This window comes from Pelobates fuscus, chromosome 5 (assembly GCF_036172605.1).
Source record: "Pelobates fuscus isolate aPelFus1 chromosome 5, aPelFus1.pri, whole genome shotgun sequence".
NCBI lineage: Eukaryota > Metazoa > Chordata > Amphibia > Anura > Pelobatidae > Pelobates > Pelobates fuscus.
Window position 1 is genome coordinate 327,563,609 of NC_086321.1, and position 24,010 is coordinate 327,587,618.

Below are 24,010 nucleotides of genomic sequence, written 5' to 3' on the forward strand. Positions count from 1 at the left end.
TCTGGTCTGGTTCATGGTAACCTGAGGTATATGCAAACCAAGGTTAAGTGATGCCTCAAGTAATTGTGAAATATCAGAGGCATCAAAGGGGGGAATGTGATGTAATTCCAGTAAAATACAAGTTTAGCAGGCTAAGATTGCCACAAGGCATATGTATGTATATGTGTTTGTAGTATCAGTTAGTTAATTACACGTAGCTAAGATACTGTTATCACTGTACTGACCAGGTGCAGGAATGTAAGAACTGGAATTACGCGTCCCTCTCCTTTGTATCAGATGAGCCACGTGGTTAGACCGGATGGATGAGTTTAGACTCTATTTATTAAATAGGTTAAGGGTATGTGTGGGTGTAGTTAATTGTGGGAGGAGCTACAGTGCTATATAAGGAATGTACTCTATGTATTCAGTACTCAGACTTTGCTGTATTTTGGTGACGCTAGTCCCTCTGAGTCCCGATCGGTGATCCAATAAAGAATCTCTTCCTTCCTGAAGAAACCTGTGTCCATCTCTCTGTGCTTGGCTTCCGTCAGTTTCTCCGGTATCAAAACAATAAGAGCTCAAAATGAGATGTGCTGGCATCACTCTGCCCCATAGTCAATCACGGTCTTCTTATTATCTACACTCTTTCGCCTTAACATGGCTTTGAAATAGCACACAGATAACAGGATAGTGACTGACTGTGAGAGAGGAGTCAAGTGAACAGCTTAGCTCACAATAAGTTTTGATCAGAACTTGTACAATTGCCTCCGTCCTTAAGGGGTTAAAGGAACACTCTAATACTTGAACATATATTTACAACGTTCTAGTATTCCTTGTGCCTTTGAGATTCAAATCCTCCCAGGTAGAAAGTTAAACCTGTAGTGGCTTTGGTGTTTAGAGTGCCTCTTTAAGTAAAGCTAAAGAGCTTTATACATTGCAAACACATTAGGATAATATAGAATCCACCAGTGAACAGGTAAATCAGCTGACAGAGATAGAGACAGAGTGCAGTTGAGTGGTGGAGGGGTGAATTTACCTCTGTGACAGGCCTTGGTCTTCTTTCAACAGCGAACTCTGTATGACACAATTCACAGTAGCTTGTGTTGGAGGAGGACAACCATTTCTCCAAACAACTCTTGTGTACTGTACCTAAGGTACCAGTGCAGTCACAGGGAGACAATAGTCTTTCCCCACTACCTCCTTCATGACATATTCGACAGATGGGCCCATCACTAAGAGGAAAGATAAATACAATAAAATGAATTAAGACAATGCCAAAGTGGTCAATCTGATCACCCAACCCTTACAATGAATACATATAGTGCATTCCGAGAGTATTCTGACCCCCTAATGCCTATGTTGCAGATTTATGCTACAAGTGTATTAAAGGAACACTGTAGCATTAGGAATACAAAGCCCTCCCCCCAGAACGGCACTGTTTTCAATTGCAGGGTTAAAATGGTAGGAACATGGCACCTAGACCACTTTATTGAAATTAAGTGGTCTGGGTGCCTATAGTGTCCCTTTCATTTCTTTTACATTAGTCTACACCCAATACCCCATAATGACAAGACACAAACAAAATCTTTGTTCAATTTTTGCACATTTATTAAAAGAAAATCACTGCATATCACATTGACACGAGTATTCAGACCCTTTCTCTATGGCACTTGAAAGTTAGCTCAGGTGCATCCCAGTTCACTGAATCATCTTTGATATGTTTCTACACTTTGATCAGAGTTTAATGTTTGCAAATGCAATTGACTGGACATGATTTGAAAAGGCACAATCCTGTATATACAGTCTTACAGTTGTAAATGCATAAAAGAGCAAAAAACAAGTCTTGAGGTCAAAGTGCCGTAACTGCCTACAGAACTTAGAGACAGGATTGTATTGAAGCATATACCCGGGGAAGGCTACAAAAAAAAAAAAAAAGTTTTGGCTGCAATGAAGATTTTCAAGAGCACAGTGACCTAGATGGTTCTTAAATAGAAGACGTTTTGAACAACCAGGACTCTTCATTGGTAAGAGAGGTGCCCAATGGTCATTCTGGGTGATCTCCAGATATCATGTGTGGAGGTGGGAGAAACTTGAGGAATAACAAACATCACAGCAACATTCACAAATCTGGCCTTTATGGCAGATGGCCCGATACAAGTCTCTCCTCACTGCAAGACACATGAAAGCCTGCTCGGATTTGCAAAATATAAATAAATAAACAAAATGTGCAACTGTGATAAACAGGATTCTATGGTAAAACAAAGATTAAACTGTTTGATTTCAATTCAAAGTGTCATGTCTGCAATTGTATCCCAACGGTGAAGGATGGTGATGATTTGATTGTGCTTTTCAGCAGCAGGCATGCTGAGACTGGTCAGCATTGGGGGAAAGTTTAAAGACCACCCAGGTCCTGAGATTGGGCCAAAGGTTCAACTTTCAACAGGACAATAATCCTAAACACACAGCCATGACAATGTAAAAATGGCTCAGGGACAACTCTCTGAACGTCCTTGAGTGGCCCAGCCAGAGTCCAGACTTGAACCCAATGGAACAACTATGGACAGACTTGAAAATGGTTGTCCACTGATGGTCCCAAATTTAACCAGAGCTAACAGAGCTTGAGAGCAGCTGTAGAGATGAACAGCAGAAACAATCCAAATCCAGGTGTGAAAGATTGCTGTTTCATACCCAAAAAAACTTGAGGCTGTAATCGCTGCTAAAAATGCTTCAACTAAATACTGAGTTAAAGGGACACTATAGGCACCCAGACTACTTCAGCTCATTGAAGTGGTCTGGATGCAGTGTCCCTATTGCATTTGGTGTTGCAATGTCGAACATTGGAGTTCCCGAGAAACTGAAGTGTTTACATTGGAGCACCAAGTCTGCCATCAGTGGCTGTCTCCCAGACAGCCACTGGAGGCGCTTCTTGCATCCAAACGGACCTTTGGTCCAGTAACTGACGCTGGTCAGATTTTTAAAGCACTGATTCAATGCTTTCCTATGGTGAAGTCTAATGCGCGCAACATTTGCCAACCATGCTCATTAGAGCCTGCTCATTGCGGAATGCCGGAGGAGGCAGAGTCGCGACCCAGTGCCAAAAGACATCGGCATTGGAGTAAGCCAAGTAAATAAAAGGGTTTTAACCCTTTATTTACCGTGGTTGGGAGGAGGGCGCAAGGGAGAGGGAAGACAGAGGGAGCTATAGTATGGCTTAACATACATTAAAAAGGTCAGTATAATCAGTATATCCTTTGTAGCCTATTGAAGTGAATATGGTGCCAGCCTGTCCCTGGCCTTCTTCTTGGTTCCTTGTGAAGTCATTTACAAGTGTTTTGACATAAACCCTGTGTGCTTGTGGTCGGGTCGCTTGACGAATTTACACCTCTGCATTAGCAAGGTTAATTTTGTAAAAATGTTGACAGAATTTTTTGCTGAACGGGTCAATAACCCTAATTCAACAACTCTAACATTACTTCTAATGAATTTTGAGGCAGAGTGATTATTGTCAATGAAGGAAGGCAATCCCTATGCTTGTCTATTGTGGCAATATCTGTAAATGGAAACCCAATTCTGTTTCTGCCTCACTTGTGAAGAATATAGTAATAGCCCAGTACAGGAGTATACCCATGATCCAATTCCCTAGATCACCTTGTATCTCTCCCCCCACAAAGGCCCTTTGTGTATCTCCACACATTCATGTATTACTCACTCTAGGAGGATGGCTGCCAGGAAGCAAAGCTTCAGTTGGATCCAACTGGACAAGCTACCAGTGTAAAGAAGAGGGTGCAGAGCAATCTTGCTCTAATCAGTCCCCTGCCAATTGTCACCTGGGGATTTGATATACAGACTTGAGGGAGGCATAACAACATTTTGGTTTTGGAACCCAACAATGTACCTAGGGAGTGGGATATTGCTAGCTTTATTCCCATTAAAATAGGAAAACCTAATATAAAAAAAGACTACCTCATCACACTGTGATTAAAATTGTCTGTACACTTCTCACTCTTGTTAAATCTCACCAGTCCCTAAACCATATGTAATGCTGAATAACAAACACACATGCATGGAAAATCATATATCATACAACAGCAGGGGTAAAAAAATCAACATGTTTAAGGGACTAAAGTGGTAGCCAATATACTTGACTGTCATGACAATTTATTTGCCCTGACACAAGATAATTTTAAATTAGAAAGTTTGGGGACACTGATAAGACCTGGATATTGGCAGGGTTATTCACTAATTTTTTCAAATTAAATCTGAATGGAAAAACTGAGGCAAAATAGCTCATATGGAAAAACCCTCCAATAGGCTATTTTTGCTCAATTTTGCCATTCAGATTTAATTTCTGTGGGTCATGGCATTCAGTGAATCAGAATGCACGCTGGGAATCTCAGCGGCAAACCTCTGACTCACTAGAGAGCACCAGACAGCGAGGGAGTGATTACGGAGGTCTGCACCCACAGGAGATACAGTAAACATTCCCCATGCTCCGGATGTGTCTCCCTATCATGTCAAATTCCACATCACTCAGCACAGGGAACACATTCAACACATAATAGAAAATTGTGTTAAATTACTTTATAGTACGATAACATGCCAGGAACTCCGCAATCACAAAATAAAACCTGCTCAACACGAAGCCACCTTATTCATGTCCAGGGCCAGATTAAGAGCCTAGTGGGCCTGGTGCTGACAATTATGAGGGGCCTAAGTACAGAATCTTATCGACCAAAAACACTAAAACAGTCATACCTCTCAGGCGTTATGTATCTAGTGGAGATGTTGCCAGAGGGAAACTCATAGGATGCAGCTATAAAAATTCTGATTCTCTCAAAATATGCCAATCTCTCTTATTCATGCTTTCATCTTTCAAGTAAATCCATACCCCCTAACAGCAATGTCCAGTGAAGCAGGAAGTCAATGGGCGGTGTAAAAGGTTGGCCCACTGACGCGGATCATATAACCAGAACTCCCGAAAGGGACAAACAGGACTAAAAAGGAGGTGTGTCTGCCCAAAGAATTGGAAGGCTAGCATGTCAGGCTGCCTGCCAATCATGCATGCTGGCCAACAGCATCCTGAGCTTAGCATAAATGCGTCTAATGATGCGCTTGCGCCGTGCTAAGGACTGTCCCCTAGCAGTCACATGTCCACTTGTCTCCTTACCTTCTTACTAGCAGGCAGAAGTTCCTGGTATACAGTCTGAGACAGAGAAAAGGTGGATGTAGTGAGTGTACAAGAAAGGGAACCAAATCAGCATTACCTTAACTAATTTCATTTCAGCTAGTCCACACAAGTTTTGTTTTCATATACCCTCTTAAGTTTCCATACTTAAGCAAGAGCAAGAGTATGTGAAGAGTAGTTAGGGTTGCTATCTTTCTTGGAAAAAAAATACAGGCCTTACTAATTTGCTTAACTAATTATGTTTGCATGACATCCCATGATGTAAACATGGAGTGACATAAGAGAAAATTCTGTAAAATCACCAAAAAACTACTTACAGTTTGATTCTGCTGTATAGATGGATTGCTCCCAGTGTCTCCTTGTCTCCCATGTTGCCCAGTGTCCCCTAGTGTCTGTGCCCCCGTGTCTGTAACATTAAGACACTAGGGACACATAGGGACACAGACACTTGGAGACATTGTGTCCCTAGTGTCCCTATGTCTACCAGTGTCCCCAAGTATCTGTGTCCCCATGTCTCCCAGCATTCCCTAGTGTCTCAGTGTTCCCAGGTCTCAGTGTCCCCTAGTGTCTCAGTGTCCCCAAGTGTTTCTGTGTCCCCCCAAGTGTCTCAGCGTCCCTAGAGGTCTCCCCGTGTCTCAATGTCCCCATGTCTCCCTGCAGCCTTTACCCCATCCCTCACTTCCCTGAGCTCATCCAATGTTTGGTTTTCTTTTTTTTTTATTCTTTATTTTGTATTGACACAACATATTGCATACAGTGGTACTGCGCTAACTGTGTATGTATAGCAGTTTACTGCCTCTGGTGCCTGCGTGCCACATATGACTATCGTTATGGACGCCTTATGTTGGTCAATATTTTGTTTTTTGAAACTTGTAAGCCTGGATAGAAATACAGAAAGAAGAAGAAGAGGTATCAAAGAGTGAAAGAGAAAGGAGAGGGGGTAGGGTGGGGAGGGGGGTCCAAGAATGGGGCCGTTATTTCTTCCGTCGGAGCGTGGTTATATATTAAACTTCCCAGGTTGGAGTTTTCCCAAGGTTCCCAGATGTTCTGAAAAGTTTTTAAGGTGCCCCTTATCCTAGTTGTTAGGTTGTCCATCAAGTGGACTTCTTTTATCCTATTTATGACCCCTGTGATGGGTGGTGTGCCGGGTTTAAGCCAGTCTGAGGCTACGTCCCTCCTAGCTGCTAATGTAATTTTGTGGGTAAGCTTTTGTTCATGCCTAGTCCATCCGTCTAGGGTCCCGCTTAATAGGAATAGCCATGGATCTAGGTCTGGAGTTCTGAAAAAGACCTGCGACAATAGTGCCTGTATCTGTTTCCAAAATGTGACCATCTGTGGGCATTCCCACCACATGTGCATGTACGTCCCTCTCAGACCGCACCCCCTCCAGCACTCATCTGTAGGAGTCTTTTGGTATAGTTTAACTGGTGTAGTATACCAGCGAAGCACTGTTTTGATAGATTGCTCCTGAAGGGTAACGCACACTGACGAGGTATGGTTTCCCTACCAGATCTCTTGCCACTCTATGCCTTCCAACGTGTCCCCTAGGTCTCTCTCCCATTGATCCGTATAGGCTAGTTTGCCCCAGTCCCTAGCTTCTGAACAGAGGTGGGCGTACATGAGCGTTATCATGCCTTTGGGTATAATTTCTTGGAGGCAGATGCGTTCAAAGAACGTCATCTTTTTCCCGGGCCGCCGTTTTTATGTGCGCTAATTTGGCGAAATCTCTCATTTGTACGTATCTAAAAAAATCCGCGGGGGTGAGGTGCAATGTTTGGTTTTCAGAGGAGGTCAAGGTTGTCGCCATTTTCTTTTGGCGCGGCGACTTCCGAGGCCTTAGCGGGACGGAGAAAAAGGTCTCCTATATCGCGGGTCCCCACTGGTTTTACGGGTCCCTGATGTTTGGACTTCTTCCCCATCATGAAATGGCTTGGTCTGGTTTGTGGTTAGTGGATGTAGCGAAGAGCTGGTATTATGGTTATCTCCACTCAAGATTCTAGTGAGGCTCAGGAACAAGTATTAAAAATCCATAAGGCAATAATTACAGCAGGCAAGAAAATCCACGAATATCCCAATATGGATCCCAATGACTGGACGACACACAGCATCAGAAGCAGAACTGAACTTTTGCTAGGTTATACAATTTGTTATAAAATTCTGCCACGGTGTCATTTATGTGTTGAGGGTTTGTTATTTTGGTACCCGTGGAGGTGAGCATGTGTTGTATTTTAGACTGGGCTTGAGTTTGCCGTAGTAAGGATGCCAAAGCTTTCCCCGCTTTATTGCCCTGTGAATATTGTGTCATCTTCAAATTACTTAGTATGTGCGAGGTTTTCTGAAACAGTAGGTCATTTATTGCTTTAGTAGTTTGGTATATTTGGTCTGTCCTTCCTGGGTTGGGGAGATAAGCTGGGCGCTCGTTTGGTCTCTGAGTAGTTTAAGTAACGAGGTATAATCATGTTGTGCTGTTTTTTTCAGATATGCCGCTCGACTGATGATTAATCCCCGTATTACTGCTTTATGTGCCACCCATGTATTTTGGGGTGTATAAATGTTGTAAAATAGAGATTTATTTCCTTTGCTAGTGATTCTTTGAAGGATTGGTTGTATAAAATAGTGTCATTCAGTTTCCAGGGTGAGCTTCCCCGAAATTGGAATTTGTCTTGTAGTGTTAATGATTTTGGTGCATGGTCTGACCATGTTATGTCTCCAATGTTACATTCTGTGATTGAGGTGAGGAGGTGTGCCGTTACTAGAATGTAGTCAATATGCGAGCTAGTTTTGTGGACTCTTGAGTGGTGCGTGTATTCACGGTTGTTTGGGTGTGTTGTGCGCCATGTGTCATAAAGAGTAAATTCCATAAGCAGTTTTGTTAGAGCTTTACATTGTGGTTTCAGGGCAGCATGTCTCCTGGTGTCTCTCAGTACTGTCGTATCCAGGCGTGGGTCCAGGATGTGGTTTAGATCTCCACATAGAATTAGATTTTGTAATTGTGGGCTCGGAATTTTGGTTAAAACTTTGTGTAAAAAAAATTCTCTGATTGGTGTTTGGGCTATATACAGAGGCTATTGTGTATTTTATGTCATTTATAATACAATGGAGTATGATGTATCTGCCTTGGTTGTCCTTTTTTACTTGGAGTAATTCATATGATAGTGATTTATGCATTAGTATTGAGGCTCCCCTTGATTTAGTGGAATATGTGAAGTGATATTGAATGGGGTAGTCCCGTAGCGCAAATGTGGGTATCTTAGTGTGCGTGAAATGTGTTTCTTGAACACAAAGTATGTCTATTCTTTCTTTTCTAGCTGTGTCCGTGAGAACACGTCGTTTGTGCGGTGTGTTTAAACCGCACGCGTTAATGGTTTGTATCTTCAGGTTGTTTTAACTGTGTGGTTGCTGAAAGAGTGCTTATTAGTATGTTATTTATAGTTGAGTGTGCCTCGACCCGGGAGGTGCATAACTTGGGTGTGGTGATGGGGGTAGGGTGAAAAACTGAGTATATACATGTTCCCTGTCGTGGGGAACTGGTGCAACAGTGGAGACAGCGGAGGGAAGGCGCCCGGGCCCCCCGCCACCCCCCACCGACAACACAATTGAGACTTGATGGGGTTTCTCACATCCCATCCCTTTGGGCCTCAGGTGGTCCACTGATACCCCCCCTCGGTCTTTGTGTTCATCATCACTGTGCCAGTGGGGACATTTATACATGTGCCAGCAGTGCCCATGGGGCTTATACCCTTTCCTATACTACCCCATCCAGTGTAACCGACATAAAGTATTAAAGATACATTAAAGAATAAAGCATAACAAAATAACATAGCGAATGATGTCGCTATAGCAGTATGTGACAATAGATTTTCGTCGGACAATAATGTCCACTGGCTATGTGCATATCGATGATTCAGCCTCCCAAGGCTGGTGGTGCGGAGTCCCAGTGTGTCCGAGCCATATGTGCGTGAGTGGTGTCAGAGAGAGTTGGGGATTTTTAGTCTTGTTATGCCCTTTCACTGGCGGTATGCCTGAGTGTGATAAGTGAGTGGTGTGCAATACTTGCGGTTTCCCTCATGTATCTGCTGATGCGGTTTAATTGTTACTTGCGGATGCATGCCAGTCCAGCCGCATCCTATGCCGTGATGAAGTTTGAGCGGGTTCTAGTTGAGGGTTAATACCCCACGTTTTCAGTTTGGTGATTCCATCTTCTGGGGTTAAATTTGGTTTTAGTGCTCCATCTTTTACCACCAATAATTTCGTCGGATACCCCCATCTGTATCGTATTCCATTGTTGCGAAGCGCAGCTGTAATTGGTGTGAATTATTTTCTCTTCCGAAGGGTTGCCGCCGATATATCAGGGAAGATCTGTACCGTGGCATAATCTTCTGGCGGTTTAGGCTTGTTCCTGCTGGCGCGTAGTATGTGTTCTTTAACGTGATAGTAATGGGCGCGTAGCAGGATGTCTGTGGGTATGGAGTCTGGAATATGGCGCGGGCGAGGCACTCTGTGCATCCTATCCAGCAGCAGCATATCAGTCGGGATTTCTGGAGCGTAGGCGCGCAGCACACCTCGCACGTATCCCTGTAGATAATCTGGGAGCAGCGATTCCGGCACACCTCGCAGCCGTAGATTGTTTCGCCACGACCTATCCTCCATGTCTGCTAGCTTGGCTTCTGTGAGTAGTAGTTTTTCTTCCAAGCTTTCAACGTGGGATGCCAAGTCGTTATGTGCTGTTGCGACTTCGTCCATTTTGGATTCCATATGTGATGTTCTGTTGCCTATGTCTTGAACATCCTTGCGCAGGGACTCCACAGTACTTTGCCATGATCCAATTAGCTTTTGGGAGAGATTTTCCAAGGCTTGAGCTAAGTAGCTTTTTGTCAAGGCTTCTCCGGTTTCAGGTCGGTTTTGTGGTGTGCTATCATCTTCAGAGCAGTCGTCGCCATCTTGATTGGCATTTAGTAGGCCTGAGGTCGTCTGCTGCAGTTTTTGGTGAAAGAAATTCATTTTTTCCGCTTTTGTTGTGTGACATTTTCTGAGGTGGGGTCTTGATGCTGTTCTGTGTGCAAGGATTGAGTTAGATTGTCAGCCCATGTGCCGGAGCTAAGGATTATGCATCCATCTTGTCCGGCGGTTAGCCACACACCCCCCCCAAGAACTGAACTTTTAATCCACACAACCTTCTTTTAAAGCTTTCTCCCATGCAAGGGAGTGATTCACATTAATTAGTACAGTATCCAATAGTGTAACTGTTACCTCCCACACATCTCCTCCCCTCAGTGTGACACATAATTCACTTACACATACTGTAGTTTTACCCGATTTCTGGATGTACCCCAAAACAGTCAGATAGAATTATATAATGGGTACCCCCTGGTAGCCCTGATATGAGTGACTAACATATTTAAAATTCACCCAGATCAGACCAGGGGTTCGGGAGTTAGGTGGAAGAATTTGACCGACCGCAAACGAGGTAGTATCCGTAAAAGGCTCCATGTGTTTTGGCCTTGCTGTCGGTCTCTGTTCGGGAGATAAAATGCATAAACATACTTGCCATCCAAAGTTAAATCTGTATTCGTATTAATTCCCTTGTTCGGAACATTTATTTTACCGAACGAGGTGCTAGTTGGCCCCTCTGTTCGTGAGTTACGGAGCTCTGAAAGGTCTCAGCGGTGTTTACCTAGTCGAGTGTCCGATTTTAGTTCCAGACACTCAACGGCAAAACACAGCTGTTCGGGAGTTTAAGATGGAGGATAAAGCACACACTGCACGGATTGCCAATTACGGGTTTGCAACATTGTTGCAAACGGTAATTGGAGGCACACTTATTCCTGGGTGGTCTGATTGTTCAGTAGTTTCACTCATATAATGAATGGAGTGATTTTACCGAACAATCAGTCGAATGCTGCATACAGTATACATACATACGGCAAAATTAAACAAAAGCATATTAAAACACAATTTTGTGGACAGCCCAATGCCATCCGCTACAGTGGAGCTTGGTGATTTAAACTGCTTTTTCCAGGCTTATTTTGGTGGAGCTCGTCTGTCGCATGTCTGCTCTGTTCGACTGCTGGCTCCGCCCTCTGGTCTATGTTTTTTTGTTCTCTTACCCAAGCATGTCTAGAAGGGACTTAAAGGCTACGTATTTTAGCTATAGCCACGATTCCACTCAACATAAAGGCAAGTAACTGCATCGTGGCTATCAGAAAATACACAGGCCAGTTTTCAGTTTAGTTGCTGTGGTTCTTGCTGTGGTTGCTAAACTCGTAAGGACTTACAATCTACTAGCTTTAAATTGGTTTAACCATAATTTGTTTATTTTATTGATTCAGAGCCAAAACCAAAAGACCAAGCAGCTAGCACATGATTAGTCTGATTAAAAGGAATGGGTCTGTAATTGAAAACAAAAATCTTTATTAATTTCCACATAAAAAGAATTTACCCCGAAGAAGTATGGGTTCCAACATATAACAAGTGAGAAATGCAAAAGGTAGCAGAATTGTATTACAGAATAATTTTCAACATTCATATTGCAGTGGATCCTAGTTAGGAGAATTTCCTTCTTTGCCCACTAAAGGGCCCTATTACCATGCACATCAGATCACTCCTCCACAGTGTGCTAAACAAAGTCCTTGCAACAGGTAATGAACAGAAGGGAGCAAATCTATATAAACTAAAATAAAATGGACAAAACTGGAAGGGGAAGACTGGAAAGATAGTAATAAATATAGCGGTATTTACAACATTTCAGGAGTGTACTTCATCCATCCAAGATCATATGACTACATAATATAGTAAGAGTTGAATGCTATATCGCTGATATATTATGACTACATTTATTGAGCTGTCCCCTATAATGCACAATAACTATACGTATACTGTTCATGTCTGGCTCTGGCTTACACGTCATGTAGCAGCCATTTGGGTGCTCCTGTCAACTTCCAATATGTGAACATGACCAACTTTACAACGCATTCGAAGGAAGTGGTTGTGTGCACCATTTTAATATAAAAGATGGGGAAAGGACACATTGAAGAAACTGGCGTTTGTGAAGCAGAGTGTGTAAATCCAGCCTTGACAGCTCATGAGAGAGCTGTTGCAAAATATGAAGTTTTTCCTGTATGCATCAGAAATGCAAATTGTCTTATCTTTGGTGGCAGTATATTCATAATTTTAATAAAGATGTAAGGTAAATATTTGTTTCATCTCCCTCCAGCTATCTTTTCTTTTTCCTCAGGATTATTTCTGTTTCATTTTAACTTTTTTTTCCTGAGGTTAATGTTCGGCCTCAGCGGTCATATTTAACAGGTGTTTTGCATACAGGATGTGACTTCTGTCCATTATGGAGACACTTCCACGTGTTTTTCTATTTTACTCTAAAGTTTGATTCTTCCACCATCTTCGGGTGTTTTCTTCTTCAATGGAAGACCAGTCTCCTGTTCCGCTACTTTAGTGTTTTCACTTTTATATTACTTGAGTTTCTCAGCTGTATCGACCTATGCCTCGCACTGATTGGTTGTGTTTTTGATTTGAATACATTGTTTTTTTTCTTTGCCGAGGAGTCAGTAGAGAAAAGATTAAACAAAATATAAGCCTTCTGTTTTTATTAAAATTATGATTATACTGTCACCAAGGCTGCAATCTGCAGAAATTGGCACTTTTATAATTTACTAACCCAACCTGTCTTGTTACTTCCTGGTTTGGTTAGCTTATTTGTACTGAACTCAAGAGGCAGCAATTGCCCAGAGCACCTGCTTTGTAAAGACTTCTCATTGAGCTGCATTGAGAAGTCTGTAATTGGACAGCCACAGAACATCTAGCGGGGTTAGAAGGGGAGGGTTTGCAAAGGCTGCAAAAAAGAGAACTAGATGTTTTGCAAGCTTTTTTTTTAGGTATTACTGCAATGAAACAAGTTCATATTTGGGTATATCTACTAAACAGTGATTTTTATTTATTTTGTATTTGGGCAATGGCATGTCTCTTTAAGAAGTGGTTTTGGTGTATAGCTCCTGTCACTAGTCTCACTGCTTAATTCCCTTCCATTTATGATTTAAATAAATTTGTTTCCCCAGACCACACCTTCCCTTGACTTATAAAGCCCTACACAGATCTTGTAATAAGTTTGAAATTTTAAACAACTTTTATTGCATAGTGTTTAACTTAGTTTTTTTTTTTTATATTTCATTTTTATTGTAAGGTGCACACATGACATAGGTACAAAGGTAAGCAACATGTTGATATACATGGAGTTATAAAGAGTTCTGATATAGTCTAACAAGTAACAGCTAGGTAAGTATTTATACATAACATACTTCGAAATTTGAAGGACATAGGTAATTCTGCATTTTCGGAACCCGAATGTCAGCGGCCTTTTGGTGGGGACATTCAGTTGTGAACAGCGGTTGGGAGCTACAAGGCATATTGCACTCTTGAAGTCACGGGAGACCATTGCAACCCTACAGTTTTTATACCCTTACATGTTGAGGTACTCTCAAGAAAAAGTGCACAATATTAATTATAAAACCATATTAAACATAAGAATACTTAAGGATACTCAAAAGGAAACAAGGAAACCAAAAGGTTGAGATACTTACTCTACTATATAATTTTGGAGTAGTACAGAGCGCAGGCTCGTCACCCGTGCTTTTACTCACACAGGGGCTGGGCCTGAGATGTGGTCACTCGTGTAGTTAGATGGAAGGTAGTGGTGTGGTCTATCCCACAGGAAACATTCAGGGTGGCCACGAGACCTCTATGTCCACGTGGACCATATTTGCTCATACTTCTCTAGTGCCTGCAATGGTATGCAACATTTTTTCATATTGCTGCTTTCGATTCACCTTATCGATAACCAGTGCTGGGGCGGGCCTACTAGTTGACTTCCATAGGGTGGCTATACAGAGTTTTGCTGCTGAGTGTGATATGAATGGTAAATGCTGCTTCGTGTTTCGTTTCGTTGGGCATCATATGGGTAGGTAACTCTCCGGTAAGAGGGGCAGGAGCTTCCCTGTGCTTTTTTCTATTAATAGTTGGATTAGTCGCCAAAAGGCTGTGAGTTCTGGGCAATACCAGAAGATATGGCTTAAGGTGCCTATGTGCTGGCAGCAACGCCAGCACATTTGGTGGGGGCCTGGGTATATGTGAGCTAGTCTCTGGAGGGTGAGGTACCATCTCATCCACATTTTATAAGCTGCCTCTATGTGATCCAAACAGTGTGTAGCTTTTTTCACTTGCATCATGGCTGTAAGCCATCTACTCGGCTCAATACTATTGGGCAGGGACCCAGATCACTGATTGCATTTTATAACTGATGCCACAGCGGGTTCTGTGGCATCGACATGAGTCTTGCTGTCTGTGCCAGTATGGTAACCAAATAATATTTAGAGATGTTAGGTACCCCTATACCAGCCCCTCCCATATCCAAGCTTATTCTTGACAGAGAGACCCTTGGTGGTTTCTTTTTCCATATGTGTCAGAATATTGAGAGAAATATCCTGCAATGGCAGTATATGTAATTAAAAGGGAAATGTACATATGGTGTAGTATATCCAGGTAAAATAATGTTAAAAGGTAATAATTATATCACACTCACGTGTAATGGAGCCTTTTCCTCTAAGCTCTATTGTTTGTGTAAACGTCTTTCTTAGGGCGACGCTACCCTTTGATGAAAGATATCCTCAATAGGAAGGTAGTAGTAAAACTTTATTGGACAAAACAAAATATAAGACTGTAAAACAAAGTTTTAAAACAAGGTTTAACAGGGCTTCTATGAAGGGCTGTGATACATTGCAAGGATGATCATTATCTTTGCACTCTGGACACGAACACCAGGTAAGCACATACATACTTCTAAAGTAAGCATACGGTTTACGGATTGAAAATTAAAATGTTTTTTTGTTCCACAGAGGCTATGTGAGTGCCAGCCAGGGGAGGTATGGATAGGGCTGTTTAACAGATACAAAAGTAATTTAACTCCTAAATTACAGAGAATTGTGCAGCACAACTACAGGGGTGTCATCTATGCACCAAAACTGCTTTATTAAAGGACCACTCTAGGCACCCAGACCACTTCAGCTTAATGAAGTGGTCTGGGTGCCAGGTCCTTCTAGGGTTAACCCATTGTTTCATAAACATAGCAGTTTCAGAGAAACTGCTATGTTTATGAATGGGTTAAGCCTTCCCCCTATGTCCTCTAGTGGCTGTCTCATTGACAGCCGCTAGAGGCGCTTGCGTGCTTCTCACTGTGATTTTCACAGTGAGAGCACGCCAGCGTCCATAGGAAAGCATTATGAATGCTTTCCTATGTGACCAGCTGAATGCGCGCGCAGCTCTTGCCGCGCGTGCGCATTCAGCCGACGGGGAGGAGAAGAGGCGGATCGGAGGAGGAGAGCTCTCCGCCCAGCGCTGGAAAAAGGTAAGATTTAACCCCTTTCCCCTTTCCAGAGCCGGGCGGGAGGGGGTCCCTGAGGGTGGGGGCACCCTCAGGGCACTCTAGTGCCAGGAAAACAAGTATGTTTTCCTGGCACTAGAGTGGTCCTTTAAGCTAACATTCTTTTAATGTTTAGACTCTCCCTTTATATATGAAATATACTTAGAATTTTTACTTTAGTGAATAGCCCTATGCAAGGTGGATACAAATTAACAATATAACATTTTGAGAAAGATATCAAATACATTTTTTTTTTTTTTTAAATCTGATTATTTTTATTTAAATAGAATTTCTTTTACTAAAATGCTTTCGGATGAAAAATGTAACTAAAGATAGATTATAGTTCAAAGGTTATTTAAAAAGAAACAGGGGTTAGCTATGCAGTTAAGGATGTATATTCATGCAAAATTAAACATTTTGGTAAATTAATTCCATCAATCCAAGGTAATTGAACTTGTGTCTGCAGAGATGTATATGCTCATAAACTTTGGTAAAGAAATGATCAGAGATGGTCTGAATATCACTTAGAAGTACATATAAGTGTATGTAACATTTCTGAGAATATTAAAGTAGGAGGTTCACTTTATGATTAAAACAAACAAAACAAGTAGGTAATCACTTATTATTATTATTATTGCAATTTATATAGCGTCAACAGATTCCGTAGCGCTTTACAATATTGCTTCATCAGAAATAGGGAGTTCTCTTTGTTTTTTAAAATTTTACCATTTTCCATTGGTGTTTCCATGCCATGTTTTAAACTACGCTGCACAATGATTAGAAAATATCATATAATGCTGGAAACAGAAAACAAATTGTACCTTTTCTGTCTGATAAAAAGCATTCTAAAATGATGTCTACTTAAACACAATGGAATTATATTGAGCAAAACAGCCAACTGGGAAGTCACCATAATAATTGCTGTAGCATATTGCTCTACAAGGCTGACCATATTTTCTCGTAAGTTTTATTCAAGCATATTTTTAGCATGTTGCAATACTTGTGCATTAAAAATGGTCAGCGTGATTGGGGTTTAAAAAAAAAAATGTATTAATTATTTTGTTCATAGTGAAATTAGTTGAACTGCTTAATCTGCTGACAATTTAGTTTGATTCTGCAGCATGAATCATTATTGGTATATATGCAGTTTTGTTTTGCAGTGCAATGCTTAGTATACATTAATACTATGAAAATGCAATTATACATAAAACGCCAAAGCATGCAGCTAGTGAGTGAAGTAATGTTAGTAAGTTGTTGTAGCATACCTCTGTGTGCCCAGTGCTTTGATCACTGTAGACAGAAGCTGACCATCCTTAGCAGTCACTTGGGTGACATACTGCGGCCTGCCTAAGTCTGAATCCTCCAAGGACTTCAGGAAGGTGGCACTCCCTCTACAATCACACAGGGAACCAGGAAGGTGGCAACAGTCACCAGTCGTCATTTCAAATCAGAGCACTTTGCTCTTTATGGACCAAGTTTGGGACTCATGGTTGAGCTGCAACAAAAAAGAAGAGTAAACATTAACAAGAGTGTAACAGATGTAATTTATATTACATACCAATATCAAGTATCTTCCTTTGGGATCTTTTAATTCTACAATCAGCTCAAATTTTAACCATTTTGCGAGGATATGTGCGACTCCTCTTTTCTTTTTATTTGTTAGACCCGAGGAGAAAACCCTAGGAAATCTGGTGAAACACAGTCGGTGTACTCCACCAGTCTTCCAATGGGTCTCCTGCACAAAGCATAAATTAAATATGTTTTTACTATGGAGTCATATAGATAGCCTCTTTTTTTAGGTGTATTGAGACCCTGTGAGTTGATTGAAAAGACTTTTAAAGTCATCTATACAGAGCACGCCGAAGTCCCCATGCCAACGCCTTTCACAACCGGGACAAGACGTACACACATGGACAGAAGGTACTGGGGAATGAGAATATGGAGGACATACAACCGCCGGACTGGATACGATGTCAAACGTAAGTGCCGGAAGTGGTCCGTCAACCGGAGGACGACAGGGGGCGGAGCTACAGTAATGGATGTCGCCAAATTTGGATATAAAAAACAAATGGAAGAAGACGCGAGAAAGACTTACCATCGAAATGCGTTGTGTATGGACTCTATGAGGAAGGACTCATGCTGGAAGCACCTTACTTTTATGTAAGATTTTAATTTGTGTGTTACTGAATAAATTGGATGTTTTGTAACCTGGAGCCTTCTCATATTTATTCTATGTTGTGGAGGATACCACTACAGGAGCCCTTCTACATCTACCTCACCACTTCTATGCTGATTTACCTGAGCCAGTGATACACAGGCTCAGTAAAATGTGAGTGGGATATACTTGCACTTGCACTTTCTATATTTATCAGACTATACTACCCTATGGTAGTTATTATTTCTTACAGCAACATTGGAAGAAAACAGATATAGGAGTATATATAGATCTCTTTATTTGTGCACTCAGTCACTTTGTGTATTGTGTGATTGTTATTTCACAAAGTGCACCACCGACTATATGTATTATTTGTCTATTAGTTTTGTGGTGAAATTGGGTGATTGATTTCACAGTGGGGGTGGGACGCACCTACAGTTTAGTGCCAATTTGTATTGTTTGCACATGTTTTTTGGATTAATATGTAGTTGGTTCCCCTTTGCAGCTATAAGAGCTTTCACTCTTCTGGGAAGACTTTCCACAAGATTTTGGAGTGTTTCTTTGGGAATTTTTACCCATCCAGTGGAGCATTTGAGAGGTCAGGTCATCATGTTGGACGAGAAGGCCTGACTTGCAATATCCGTTCCAGTTGATCTCAAATGTGTTCGATGGGGTTGAGGTCATGGCTCTGTGAGGGGCAGTCAAGTTCTTCCACACAAAACTCACCCAACCATGTCTTTATGGACCTTGCTTTGTGCACTGAGGCACAGTCATGCTGGAATAGAAAGGGCCTTTCCCAAACTGTTTGCAGAAAGTTGGAAGCAAAGCATTGTCCAAAATGTCTTGTTATACTGAAGTATTAAGATTTCTTCCCTTCACTGGAATTAATGGGCCTAGCTAAACCCCTAAAAAAAGCTTCATATCATTATCCCTCTTTCACCAAAATTTACAGTTGGCACAATGCAGTCAGGCAGGTTAATACAGCATCATCCGAAGCCAGGCACGCCCATCAGATAGGCAAACAGAGCAGCGTGATTTGTCACTCCACACAACCTGTTTCCACTTCTCCAGAGTCCACATGTAGCATGTTGATCCAATGCTTGGTATTTTACTTGGTGGTGGCTGATCCAATGCTTGGATGCTTATTATTGTAATAAGTGACGTGAGGCCTGCATGCAACTGCTCGGCCATGGAAACAATCCATGAAGCTTTCACGACACAGGTTTTGTGCTGATATTAATGCCAGTGGAAGCTTGAAACTCTTCTGCTATGGAATCAGCAAGACGTTGGTGACTTTTACACACCATGTGCCTCAGTCATACACAACTTGTAAATAAATATTCGATTAATTTAATTTTATTGGGATCTAATTTTATTTAGGAATTTACCAGTAGCTGCTGCATTTCCCACCCTAGGCTTATACTCGAGTCAATAAGGTTTCCCAGTTTTTTGTGCTAAAATTAGGGGCCTCGGCTTATATTCGGGTCGACTTATACAGTATTTATTTTTTTGCAAATCTTTTTTTTATTAAGGTAAATGCACAAAATATACATGCCAGTCAGAATTGTTTATGTTTTCAAGAATATATGTGTGTGTGTAGTGGATGCAGTGAGAGTATTGGATTAGTGAATGCAGTTTGTGTTTGTGTAGTGGATGCAGTGTGTGTTTGTGTAGTGTGTATATAATGAATGCAGAGTGTGTGTGTTTGTATAGTGAATGCAGTGTATTTGTGTAGTGTGGTGTGTGTGTTTGTGTAGGTATATAATGTGTGTAAAATGGGGCAAGGGACATTTCTATTGATTTAAAAAAAAAAAAATATATATATATATATATATATATATATATATTATATATATTTTCTTTTTTTTTGGTCCCCACTCCTGCTTCTTACTTGGCCAGAGAAGGGGGATATGGCATTCCCAGGTGGTCCAGTGGCATGGACTGTGCAGTGGGGGCCGCAGCAAGCTCTTACTAACCTTCCCAGCATCTCCCCTGTCTAAATCACGCGGCCTGTGTGCCGCGCGGAGCGTTGCCATGGTAACCCGTGGCAACACTGACAGCCGCGGGACACACGTGAGTTAGACAGGGGAGCTGATGGTAGCTGCTGGGAAGGTAAGTGAGAACTTGCTGCGGGCCCCCCAGGACTGCCGGGCTTTTCATGGGCCCAGCGGTCCTGGTCTGCATTATCGGCAATATCGGTATCTTTATAGGCCGATACCGATATTGCCGAAAATACTGAATATCGGCCAGTAATATCAGCCAGACCGATAATCGGTCGATTCCTAATTGTAAACATATATTTTTGGTCATCATATTAAAAATAGATACAAGCTGAATATCTCCAGAAGCCCTGTATTCAGTCTGATGTAGTGGTACTGCAAAGCTTTATTCCAACATACCACAAAAAAACTGAAATATTTACAGAGGGACTTTAACCCCTTAACCCCTTAAGGACACATGACATGTGTGACATGTCATGATTCCCTTTTATTCCAGAAGTTTGGTCCTTAAGGGGTTAAAGGGACACTCCAGGCACCCAGACCACTTCTGCTCATTGGAGTGGTCTGGGTGCCAACTCCCACTACCCTTAACCCTGCAAGTGTAATTATTGCAGTTTTTCATAAACTGCAATATTTACATTGCAGGGTTAACTCCACCTCTAGTGGCTGTCTATTAGACAGCCACTAGAGGTCACTTCCTGGGTTCTAGCACAGGTTTCCTGTGCTAGAGCGTCGCTGGACGTCCTCACGCTGTGTGAGGACCTTCAGCGTCGCTCAAATCCCCCTAGGAAAGCATTGAAATGATTTTTCAATGCTTTCCTATGGGGAGACGTAATGCACAAAGGCCTACCATTTGTAAAAGTAGACACTCCAGGGTATCTCATAAGGTGCATATTGTGCCTTAACATGCCCCCATTTTTTTACCATTACATGCCAAAGTATGTGGTAAAAATTATTTTGTGCATTTTTTTACATATGGATTGCATTTTTGCTGGGCATTTTGTATATTTCATATGTGCCACTAAGTTCAACCCCCCCAAATTATGCTCAGCTAAGTCTTCTGAGTAAAAGGACACCCCCATTGTATGTCTATGGCACTATTTTGTGAAGCTACAGTGCCATATAGGAGACCAAGCCATATCAGTTTTTACCGAACTTTGAATTTTGACGCTGGGCCTATGTGCAATTTCCAAGCATCTTCGCAGGTTTTAAATTCAAACTACCCCACAAAGGCCTACCATTTCTTAAAGTAGACACCCCAGGGTATTTCAAAAGGCATATTTTGAACCTTAGTGTGGGATCATTTTTCCGCTAGCGTGTACCAGGTGTAGTGGTAATAAGCGTTTTTTTTCTGCCTTTTTGACACACAAAGTGAGTTTGCACAATATATTTTGCAAACCATATGTGTACTACCACTGTATAATACTTCATATGTTGCTCAGCTATGTCGGCTGAGTACAGCAATACCCCCGTATGTACCTTTGCCAGGTATATGTGGACATCGGAGGGGCACATTTGGGACACAGCCATTCCAGTTTTTTTCAAACTTTACATTTTTACGCTGTGCCCATGTCCCATTTTAGAGTATTTTACCAGGCTATATAATCCAAATACCCCATAAAGCCATACCATTTCTTAGAGAAGACATCCCAGGGTATTTCAAAAGGCATATTTAAAACCTTAGCGTGGGATCATTTTTCCGCTAGCTTGTACCAGGTGTAGTGGTAATAAGCGTTTTTTCTGCCTTTTTTGACACACAAAGTGAGTTTGCACAGTATATTTTGCAAACCTTATGTGTACTACCACTGTATAATACTTCATATGTTGCTCAGCTATGTCTGCTGAGTACAAAAATACCCCCGTATGTACCTTTGCCAGGTATATGTGGACATCGGAGGGGCACATTTGGGACACAGCCATTCCAGTTTTTTTCAAACTTTACATTTTTACGCTGTGCCCATGTCCCATTTTAGAGTATTTTACCAGGCAATATAAACCAAATACCCCATAAAGCCATATAATTTCTTAAAGAAGACATCCCAGGGTATTTCAAAAGGCATATTTTGAACCTTAGCGTGGGATAATTTTTCCGCTAGCTTGTACCAGGTGCAGTGGTAATGAGCGTTATTAAATGTATTTTTTTACTTTTTAAAACTATTTTTTAAACTTTTGTTTTGCTTATTAATTTTTTTAAAGTTTCCTAAACTTTCGTAAAACTTTTTTTTTACAGATTTAACATTTTTCTAAGCTTTTTTTTTACGTTAACCCCTAACTAGCAGTAAGCAGCACTAACAGTAAATTCCCCATTTTCCCATAAATCCCACCCACCCCAGCTAGCAAAATATTTAATTATACAATATTTAAATTAGTTAATTAAATAAATTTAACCCCTGAGGGTTAAAAAATAAATAAAAGTTAATCGTCAGGGGTTAAAAAAAAATTAGATCACAGTATAACACTGTGATCTGTATTTTGATCACTGTAGGCAGTGATCGACTGGCAGGGAAGGGGTTAATTTTTATTTGGACTGGGTAAAGGGTTTATTTTTTTAATGTTTTACTTAAACGTTATTAAAACTTTTTTTTTACTTAATTTTTTAACTTTTTTAAGCTTATTTTTAAACTTTTTTTAACGTTAACCCCTAGTTAGCCTAATACTAAATCCCCCAACTCCCCACTAACTTCCACCCTCACCAGCTAGCTAAATTTATAATTTTAAAATATTTAAATTAATTAATAAAATAAATTTAACCCCTGGGGGTTAAAAAAAAAAAAAAAGAATTAACCCTCAGGGGGTAAAAAAAAAAAAAAAAAAATCAGATCATAGTAAAATGTAATCCCTGCCAATCAATCACTGTAGTCAGTGATTAATTGGCAGGGAAGGGGTTAATTTTTTATAAAAATGGGTAAAGGGGGGTGGGATTTTAAATAAACTTTATTTTTTTGTCACCAGGGGGCAGGATCAACACTGATCCGTCTCCCTGCACTTCACACTGAACCCGGAAGTGCAGGGAGGCGGAGGTGAGTATACAGAGCACATGTGCCTGCTCTGACATGCTGTCAGAGCGGGCACATGTACTGGGGCAGCCGGATCCGGTGCTCCCGGTCTGCCTCTAATGCAGAGGCAGACCGGAGCACCATTAACCCCACGATCGCCACGATTGCGGCGATCTGGGGTTAATTTTAACGGGTGACGGACGAGGTCCGTCACTCGTCATTAACGCATTCCCCTGAGTGACGGACCTCGTCCGTCACTCGTCGTTAAGGGGTTAAAGAACGAAATCAAGCTGCAACGTATTATATACACCTATACCACAAAACTATCTTGAGAAACAGTGTTTATCAAACACACTTCAATGTATCCTGTAAGAGTTATAGTATCCTATTTTAAAACTGCTAACCTGGTTGTCACTATAGGTTCCCTCCCTCCCTCACATCCCCCTCCCACGGGGCTGAAAGGGTTAAAACTCCTTCAGCCACTTACCTTAGTCTTTTGGTTTGTTATCTGACACTGGACGTCCTCACGCTCTGCATGAGGATCTCCAGCGTCAGATTTTCCCCACAGGAAAGCATTGAATAATGCTTTCCTATGTGGAGGTCTAATGCGTACGCAGCCAATGATGCGCATGCGCATTAGGTCTCCACCGTCGGCTGACCATGGGTGAGGAGCGTGGGCGGAGCCTGACCCAGCACCGATGGACATCAGCGCTGGGTCAGACTCTGCCCATGCTCCTCCCCCGCAAACGTCAACCGGCGGGGGAGACCTAATGCGCGGCATTAGTCTGCACGTGCATATTAGACCTCCCCGTAGGAAAGCATTATTCAATGCTTTCCTGTGGGGGAAATCTGATGCTGGAGGTCCTCATGCAGAGCGTGAGGGCGTCCAGCGTCAGATAACAGACTAAAAGTCCGTTTGGATTCTGGAAGCCCTCTAGTGGCTGTCTGGTAGACAGCCACTGAGGGCAGACTTGGAGCTGCAATGTAAACATTGCAGTTTCTCTGGAACTGCAATGTTTTACATTGCAGCACTAATTGCAGTAGAGACACAGCACCCAGACCACTTAAATTAGCTGAAGTGGTCTGGGTGCCTACAGTGTCCCTTTAAATCCAATTTTACCATTTGCCTTTCATATAAAATACACTTGTGGAAAATTCTTACTGTTAACATGAGCTATTCATTTTCTATATGATGCACTCTTGATTTGCTTAACATCAAATTATTTGCAAACTTCAGTGAAGCTGTGACTATAGCGGAGTGATAAGAGC

The 24,010-nt window shown here is 41.7% G+C and overlaps 1 protein-coding gene across 1 annotated transcript in view; it reads right to left on the reverse strand.

Annotated features, from left to right (window-relative positions):
- The window catches only part of MARCHF2 (membrane associated ring-CH-type finger 2), a 47,872-nt gene that overhangs the window by 18,186 nt on the left and 5,676 nt on the right, over nucleotides 1-24,010 (reverse strand). The window contains exons 2-3 of the mRNA XM_063453248.1: nucleotides 16,856-17,085; nucleotides 1,016-1,211 (exon numbers count right to left, since the gene is read on the reverse strand). Coding sequence (XP_063309318.1) covers nucleotides 1,016-1,211; nucleotides 16,856-17,031 — 372 coding nt within the window. The 5' untranslated portion in view covers nucleotides 17,032-17,085. The remainder of the gene's footprint in view (nucleotides 1-1,015; nucleotides 1,212-16,855; nucleotides 17,086-24,010) is intronic.